Below are 9105 nucleotides of genomic sequence, written 5' to 3'. Positions count from 1 at the left end.
AAACTTCATTAAAGTCTTTAAAAAAACTGACTGCATTCAAATACATTTCACAATTTTAGCTAAAAAGTAGTATTAGTAGTAATAGTACTAATAGTAATAGTAGTACTAGTACGAGTATTAGCTGCCCTAATCCAACTGAAAACAGGCCATAAAACGTCCCTGGATGTTTTGTAGTGTGTGCAGCAGCAGGTGCAGGAGCCTGCTCTCTCCTCCAGCAGCAGCTCCTCAACATCTGGCCAATCTGAATCTTCTCAGTGGCCACAGCGTCTGGAAGGTGCAGCTATTTGGATGATTGGATGACTTATGTGTCTCAATAATTTCTTGAAACCAACTCCAGCAGAAGCAAATAAACAAACAACCAAATGCAAAAGAGAGCAATGTGAAAGCTGCGTGTGTTGTTTTGGATGGGAACGCTTGTGGAAGACGAGGCCGAGCCTCTGCAGCTGCAGACCTGATGGACACTGTGATTTCACACAGCAACAGCAGAGCCAGCAGGGAGCCAACAAAGGCCTGGCTGAGGACTGTGGGATCGGAGCTGCAGCTACGCCTGGCGCTGGCAGCGGCCCAGTCCAACATGCCTTTGTGTTGACGTGGGAGAGCTATGGGAACATGCTTCTTTTTTTTCTTTTTCCAAGCCAAGGCCCTGACTGGGGAAGTCAAGACAAGCTGGAGGGGATTACTCCAGTATCCTTGGTGATGCAAACGGGCCTTTGAGGAAGCAGCTGAGAGAAGAGGTGGCAGCTTTCCGTTTGGATGGCTTCGTTTTTTAACTTCCTGCCACTGCCTCTTCCATGGGATCTACCTGGATGGGAGGAACCCACCAGCAGCTGCAGCTTCCAGCCACAATCCCATCAAATGTGAATCCGCTAGAGCCATCAGCACTTTAATTAGCTGGATGGGGAACCTGCGGTCGTAATAAAGCCTGAATGCTGCAGCATGCAGGAGGGATCAGGGCCTGGATATTAAAGTTGGGAGCAGAAAGCCCAAAGAAGAGGTGGGAGGCTGAGCAGGGGGGGGGGGGGGGGGTCACATGGAGGGAACCTGTCACCATGTAGGATTTCAGCCGTGGCTGTGGGAACCATGAGGGACTCATTATGCCCGAGATCCCCAAAACAGCCAGTGCAGACACTGAGGGTCGTTCCCAAGCCCGCCGAGGGACGGGGGTTATATAAGACCAGAGCACTCTGACTCCACTCTGACTCCACTCCGAGGGCTCTCCTTCCTCCGCTCACTGCACTCAGTCCCAAACAGAGGACAAGTCCAAAACACCTTCAGATGCTGAGCTCCAAACGCTGTGAGAGCACTTCCTGGTGTGGTGTGGTGTGTGTTGTGTGGTGTGTGTTGTGTGTTGTGTGGTGTGTGGTGTGTGGTGTGTGTTGTGTGTTGTGTGGTGTGTGTTGTGTGTTGTGTGTTGTGTGCCACGCTGACACCTCCACACTCCAAACTCACATTTAAGCATCAAATTCAAATATGTTGTGAGGAGGGCATCCAGAAAATCTGAATGTCCACATCCAGAGGAGGAGCAGGAGCAGGAGGGGGAGGGGAAGGAGGAGGAAGAGGAGCAGGAGGAGGAGGGGGAGGGGAAGGAGGAGGAAGAGGAGCAGGAGGAGGGGGGGGGGAGGAGGAGGAGCAGGAGGAAGAAGAGCATGATGGGGAAGAGGGAGAGGAGGAGCAGGAGCAGGATGGGGAGGAGGAAGAGGGGGAGCAGGAGGGGGAACAGGAGGAGGGGGAATAGGAGAAGGGAGAGGAGGAGTAGGAAGAGGAGGAAGAGGAGGCGCAGGAGGAGGAGGAGGGGGAATAGGAGAAGGGAGAGGAGGAGTAGGAAGAGGAGGCGCAGGAGCAGGATGGGGAGGAGGAGCAGGAATAGGAGGAAGAGGAGCATGATGAGGAGGAAGAGGAGCAGGAAGAGGAGCAGGAGGAGGGAGAGGAGGCGCAGGAGCAGGATGGGGAGGAAGAGGAGCATGATGGGGAGGAAGAGGAGCAGGAGGAGGAGGAAGAGGAGCATGATGGGGAGGAAGAGGAGCAGGAGGAGGGAGAGGACACACAACTGAAGGTTGATATTTAAAACCAAAAATAACTATGATCAATAATAATGTTTTATTTCAAAACTAAGTGAAATTAATGTAAGGCAAAAATTGCATTTTGACAATAACACAAGACCATGTAAAACTAAACATAGTACTTTAGGACTCATTCAAAACATTACATTTACAATGAAATTTATAAAAATTCCGCAGTTCTACTTTCTACTTGAATTGCTCTGTTATGCCCAAATTTGAATAAGTTCAAAAGCAGTATTGTACATATTTAGCCTAAACACACAGTAATATAAACAAGTGTGGCAAAAAAGATATATATATATATATATATATATATATATCCATCCAACCATCCGTGGATAGATAGATAGATAGATAGATAGATAGATAGATAGATAGATCGATTGTGTGTGTGCACGGTGGAGGAGGAAGAGGAGTACTGTGGAGTAGAGAGGGTGTCACTCTGGGGTTTACAGTGCCCCCCTCCCCAACACACACACACACACGCACACACTGGGGGGGGGGGGGTCTACTGTACAGAACAAAAGGCGCTGCCGTTCATAAAACTGCGCATGAGCACGCCGTGCACGTGGCCGTGGCCGTGCACGTGTTGTGAAAGCAGAGCCAAGTGTTTCATACGTCAGCTGCTGCTTTGCAGCGTGGATCTCTTCTACTACTGCTCCTCCTACGACACTGCTGCTACTATTACTACAACTACTAGTAGCAGTTGCAGTAATACTAGCAGCAGTAGCAGTACTACTAGTAGCAATAGTATTACTAGCAGTAGCAGTACCACTAGGAGCGACCGCGGCTCAGGTGGTAGAGTGGTCGTCTTTCGGAGTGAGAGGTCGGAGGTTCGATCCCAGTCTACACCGGTCTATGTGTCGAAGTGTCCTTGGGCAAGACACTGAACCCTAAATTGCTCCCAGTGGTTCATTAGCGCCTTGCATGGCAGCTCTGTCCCATTGGTGTGTGAATGTGAGCGTGAATGGGTGAGTGAGCTGATATGTAAAGCGCTTTGGGACTGCACTCAGTGTGGTTAGAAGGCGCTATATAAATCCAGACCATTACCATTTTTACTAGTAGCAGTAGTATTACTAGCAGTAGCAGTGCTACTAGTAGCAGTAGTATTACTAGCAGTAGCAGTGCTACTAGTAGCAGTAGCAGTAGTATTACTAGCAGTAGCAGTAGCAGTACTACTAGTAGCAGTAGTATTACTAGCAGTAGCAGTGCTACTAGTAGCAGAAGTGATCGTAAAAGCCATTCCGACACCGTTTGGCGCCACACCTGCTCCCGCGCCTGCACATGCGCAGTCCCGCCATCGTCAGTATTAGAAATGGAATCCGCATCTGGCAGGAATAAGGGCGACGTTCCCCCCAACCTGCATCAGCAGGGCGAGACAAAGGGGCTGTGAGGAATGTCACCGCTCAAACTGCTACCTCACCACCTCTCTCTCTCTCTCTCCCTCTCTCCCCCTCTCTCCCTCCACACCGAGGCAAACACGTGGCGATCCAGACAATAGTGTGAGAAAAGGCGCACGGTTCCTCGTCGACCCTGTCACCGAGCTCCATGTGCGCGCAGCCAAACACGCGCTCTATATTGACGTGAGCTGACAAAGCGAGCTTCTTGTCACACCTTCACATTCCTGTGAAAAGACCGAGGCACGGGAGCGTGGAGGTACGGAGAGTGGATTCCCCCAGAACACGTCAGGTTTCCCTGGACGGACCGGTGCCACGGTGCCTCCTGACCGAGCTGCTGCAGCGTCCAGCCGCACGAGCGAGCAGGACGAGCCTGCGGCTGCTCTGGAATCCGTGCTGGGGAGATGGGCTTCATTACTGGAGGGAGAGGAACCCCATCCCACCGCTCTTTTATTCCTCATTGGTGGTCCTTGCAGTGTATTGTGAGAAAAACACATGGTAGTGTAGAACTGACGTGATTCCAAAGCTAGTCCTTACACAGCGTTTTCCTTCACGGTGTGACTCATTTCACACTCACACAAAAACAAACGTGGCTGCAGCGTGACGGCAGTGGGCAGGAATGTTAGGTCATGTAGTAATTGAAGAGTGATAAGTGAAAGAGTGAGGAAGGTGTTAAATGACTCTGCTCCCACAGCCTCACCGGATCAGCCTCACCGGATCAGCCTCACCGGAGCCTCACCGGATCAGCCTCACCGGAGCCTCACCGGATCAGCCTCACCGCTCCTCCGATCCACTGCAGCTCCGAGCGGCACAAACACAACGCTGCTGATTCAGAGCACAACAGGATGTGGTTCAGTGTTTCACTCCTCAACCCGCCTTCACACCCGAGCGCCTCAAACACGCGCGTCCAGATTTACGCATGTGGTTATTTTGTATTTCTCATATTTGTCTCTTATGCGTTTTCTTTCTTTCACACACACTCCTCCCCCCCCCCCTCTCTCTCTCTCTTGTAGCTGACTTCTCTCACCCCATCTTGTTATTTTGCGCAGACCAGACTGCTGAAGCCCTGAACCGCTGCGCCACTTACTCAAGTTTGCAACTCGCTGGTGAGCATCAACCCTGGAGCAGAATGTGGCGGAGAGCAGGGAGGAAGAGGAGGATGAGAAGGACGAGGAGGAAGAGGAGGAAGAGGAGGCAGCTCACCTTTTCACTGTGTATTCCGCTCGTTATTCCAGCCCTTTTGTCCGTTTCCCTCATAAGTTCTCTCACATGATGACTCGCTTTGTCGTTTCCTCAAAGCCGAGCTGCTTTGGCTTCTTCTCCTTCTTTTTCCACCACTCCTTCTTTTTCACCCGCCAAATACGATCTTATATAAAAAACAAAACATCAATAACAAACAGCTCCGTCAGTGCGCGCGTGTGCGTGTAGTGCGCGGTGTGGGTGCAGCGCGGCGTGCCGCTCCGTCGGTGAGTTACCGTGGACTGAACGGAACGCCTCCTCGCGCTCCGCCGCTACATTGTTGACATTCGGCCACTGACGTCACCCCCTCATTCACAACAACGGCGCGCGCGGCGCGTAGGAGACGCATGGGAGCGCGCACGAGCCGACCGGGAGCGCGCCAGGACTCCTCAGAACGTGCACGGCGTCTGTGGAGATTGTCATTTTCACTTAGAGCAGCGAACCCCCACCCCCCCCCCCCCCCACACACACACACACACACACACACACGACAGTGAAAGATGACACGCGACATTCTACACCTGGAGGCGACAAGAATTTCTATTTAGTTCTGTTATTCTATATTCTATCGAGATATACCACAACACATATACAACTCGGGAGTTATAAGAGAAACAACCTACAATTGTGAGGGTGATCCCAAAATCTGAATGGAAAAAGTCATAAATAATCTCCAAATCCAGAATTCTGAGAAATAATAAAAAGTCAGAAATGAAACTTATTAAAAAAAAAAAATCGGACTTCTGAATCATTGCTTTTATTTCACGTCAGAATTGGAAGGGGTAATAATGACATTTTTAAGAATTCCTTATTTTCCATTTTACTTTTTATTAATAGTAATTATTAGCAATGAGCAAGTACACCACTAGCTGTATCTGTATCTGTTCAACCATCTAAATGATCTGTATCTGTACTCGGAGTGGGCGGGGCCTAAACCGGAAGTATGCGTTTGTCGATTGAAACTGGGTGGGGCTTAAATCTACATTATTTTAAGTCTGAAATTGATATGGATTGATCAGAAGTTGCTTTATTTATTGCATATTTGAAAACTATTTACAGAACAGCCTCAGAATTGAGATTCAATGTTTTATATATAAAAACACTATATACTATATACAGTATATAAAGCTTCATTTGTAATATTTATAATATATGTATTTGTATGTAGAGCCATATACAATAAACATATTAATATAGGCTACTTTGTGTGTTCAGTTATATGTGTGTATGTGTGTCAGTGGTCTGTAAGACTGTTTATTTTTAATGATGTGTGAAGCTGGTGATTCATGTAAACATCCAGTGGAGACAAACAGGAAATAACATGTCAGCCTTGTTCACTGTGTTCTTCTCAAAAGCACCGCGTTCAGAACCAGCAAAGTTTCTAACTGACTTTACACCTTCAGCCACACTGAGAACAAGCAGACGGCAAAAAACATAAATGCGACCAGAGTTAGGCACTGACGACGCGTCACGAGGCGTTTTCAGCTCGGTCTTGTCAAAGGCACTGCGTACGTTATGAAACAAGCTCACCAAGTAACTTTAAATAGCAGACAAACCGAAATAGCACCTGAGGAGTAGAGGGCAACACTAGTGATGATCGAATTTGAACAAATCGTTCAATACCCGCGAGTCACTTTACTGAACGGTGACTAACGAGTCATCACATTCATTAACTCGTTCACTGAGTCATTCTTGCTACAGCCTCCAGCTGCAGAGAGGAAAATATAAATGTCACTGTTCTGCTGCTAGTCTAACTCCATTACTTACTTTAGTCGCCCTGTGAGAAAAGCAGCTGTAATGCTAAAAGAGCTGCTAAAAGAGCTGCTAAAAGAGATGCTAAAAGAACTGCTAAAAGAGCTGCTAAAAGAACTGCTAAAAGCAGCTGTAATGCTAAAAGAGCTGCTAAAAGAGCTGCTAAAAGAACTGCTAAAAGCAGCTGTAATGCTAAAAGAGCTGCTAAAAGAGCTGCTAAAAGAACTGCTAAAAGCAGCTGTAATGCTAAAAGAGCTGCTAAAAGAACTGCTTAAACACAGCTGTAATGCTAAAAGAGCTGCTAAAAGAGCTGCTAAAAGAGCTGCTAAAAGCAGCTGTAATGCTAAAAGAGCTGCTAAAAGCAGCTGTAATGCTAAAAGAGCTGCTAAAAGAACTGCTAAAAGCAGCTGTAATGCTAAAAGAGCTGCTAAAAGCAGCTGTAATGCTAAAAGAGCTGCTAAAAGAACTGCTAAAAGCAGCTGTAATGCTAAAAGAGCTGCTAAAAGAGCTGCTAAAAGCAGCTAGTAGCTGAGCCGCTAACGCTAGCTGCTAAGCACAGCAGCTTCCGGCTCCTTACAGTCACATGAGGCTTTCAGCAGCTCCAGTCAGCTTGGAGGTGAAGTTCAGCACCAATGACCGACTCACCTCCCTCCAGTCGTTCAGCTCACATGACCAAGTCACCTGGAAACTGGAAAGAGTCGTTCAGTGAGTCAGTCAGTAGCACTTCACTGTGTCGTTCACCTGGTGAGCGGTGAGGCTCCGCCCCTCCGCCCCTAAGCCCCTCCCTCACCTGAAAATCTGCAGCGGCGCTCCGCTCAGAACGTTTCTGAGTGACGGTGGAGGAAAAAAAACAACACATCGTTTGTTTCACAAAGCTTGTAGAGATAAATACATGAATAATACATGGATAAATACACAATAAACAATGTTAAAATACCACTGTAGCATGTATTGTGTTACATTTAATATTGTCCCCTATACTTAGTTCTGCCCAATCAACATCATATTTTTTATTGATAGTAAGAAAAAAAGAAAATCAGAATGTTGGACAGAAAAGAAAAAACTATAAAATCCTATGTATATATTAATATATACTGTATATCTGCCATTCTGGATGCCAGGTATTTATTCAGTTTAATCATTTATCTAATTTATTTTCTGGTTCAACTAAACCTCAGAAACAACACACAGTCTAGAATAAGGAGACCAGGATCACTAAAAACTACTGTGTACTTATTGTTTATTTTCCTCAGAAGTGTTTCATCATTTCACAATGAATACAGGATTCTCCCCGTGGTTCATGTCGCAGTTCAGCCTCCAGGTCCTGGAGGTGGAAATAGTACGCAACTGAATCAAATGACTCAAATGACTCAGACAACCGATTCACTTGGATGAACGACTCAAAAACCCGTGAGTCCGTTCAAGGAGTCGGGTTTCTCACCACTACAACAGTCACTCTCTGTGTGTCCGGCTGCCTGTGTGTCCGAGGGGCGGGGCTGTGTGTGACTGGCCAATCAGAGAGCGCGAAGACGGCAGTTAACAAATGAGGATTTTCCTTCAGCACTTGCTGGATATTTACAAGTTTTACTCGTATCACACTTGGACTCATAAAAAATGCAATAATTACTAGAGATGCAAAAAATGCATCTCTAGTAATTATTTTATTGAATACATACTGTTATCAAGATACATATGTGGACACATTCTAAAATGCCAGATATTTATTTTGGAGGTAAAAAATCTGAAACGCATTTGTATTTGTCTTTAAAAATTCCAAAAAGAAATACAATTTTAAAAAATCACATTGCTAATCTCATCGATTTATTATTTTAGGATTATGTTACCGTTAATCATTTGACATTTTTTGCTTTCTGAGATAATTAAAAAATTTTTATTGTTCCTTAGTAGTAAATTAAACTTTATTTCCAAGGCCCTTCATGAGAGAGAGAGACATAGTGAGAGAGAGAGAGAGACAGAGAGAGAGAGAGAGAGAGACGGAGAGAGAGGGAGAGAGAGAGAGAGACAGAGAGAGAGAGAGAGAGACGGAGAGAGAGGGAGAGAGAGAGAGAGACAGAGAGAGAGAGAGATGGTGAGTGGGGAAGGAAAGAAGCTCAGTGTCGTTCCTCCGTCAGTCTAAACCTCCAGCAGCTTGACTAGAAAATGGTCCAGAGTCCTGAAGCAGCTTTAGTTCATAGAAAACCTTCAAAGTGGAGACTGGTACAGACTGGTACAGACTGGTAGAGATGAGTAGAGACTGGTAGTGACTGGTACAGACTGGTAGAGACAAGTAGAGACTGGTAGAGACTGGTGGAGACTGATAGAGATGGGTAGAGATGGATAGAGACTGGTAGAGACTGGTAGAGACTGGTACAGACTAGTCGAGACTGGTACAGACTGGTAGAGACTGGTTGAGACTGGTACAGACTGGTACAGACTGGTAGAGCCTGGTAGAGACTGGTACAGACTGGTACAGACTGATAGAGACTGATAGAGACTGGTAGAGACTGGTACAAACTGGTACAAACTGGTACAGACTAGTAGAGACTGGTAGAGACTGGTACAGACTGATAGAGACTGGTACAGACTGGTAGAGCCTGATAGAGACTGGTACAGACTGGTACAGACTGGTACAGACTAGTAGAGACGGGTACAGACTG

The 9105-nt window shown here is 46.7% G+C and overlaps 1 protein-coding gene across 2 annotated transcripts in view; it reads right to left on the bottom strand.

Moving 5' to 3' along the window:
* Window positions 1–4823, bottom strand: part of bach2b (BTB and CNC homology 1, basic leucine zipper transcription factor 2b) — a 151113-nt gene extending 146290 nt beyond the window's left edge. Inside the window, exon 1 of one of the 2 annotated variants that reach the window (XM_080514108.1) lies at window positions 4661–4823. In XM_080514108.1, coding sequence (XP_080370234.1) covers window positions 4661–4714 — 54 coding nt within the window. In that variant the 5' untranslated portion in view covers window positions 4715–4823. Of the gene's footprint in view, window positions 1–4544; window positions 4634–4660 lie in introns of those variants that run through there. The other variant, XM_080514111.1, reaches the window with a different exon arrangement.
* Window positions 4824–9105: the final 4282 nt, after the last annotated feature.

The sequence above is a fragment of the Blennius ocellaris genome (assembly GCF_963422515.1).
Source record: "Blennius ocellaris genome assembly, chromosome: 18".
Classification (NCBI taxonomy): Eukaryota; Metazoa; Chordata; class Actinopteri; order Blenniiformes; family Blenniidae; genus Blennius; species Blennius ocellaris.
This window is presented reverse-complemented; position numbering and strand designations above follow the sequence as displayed.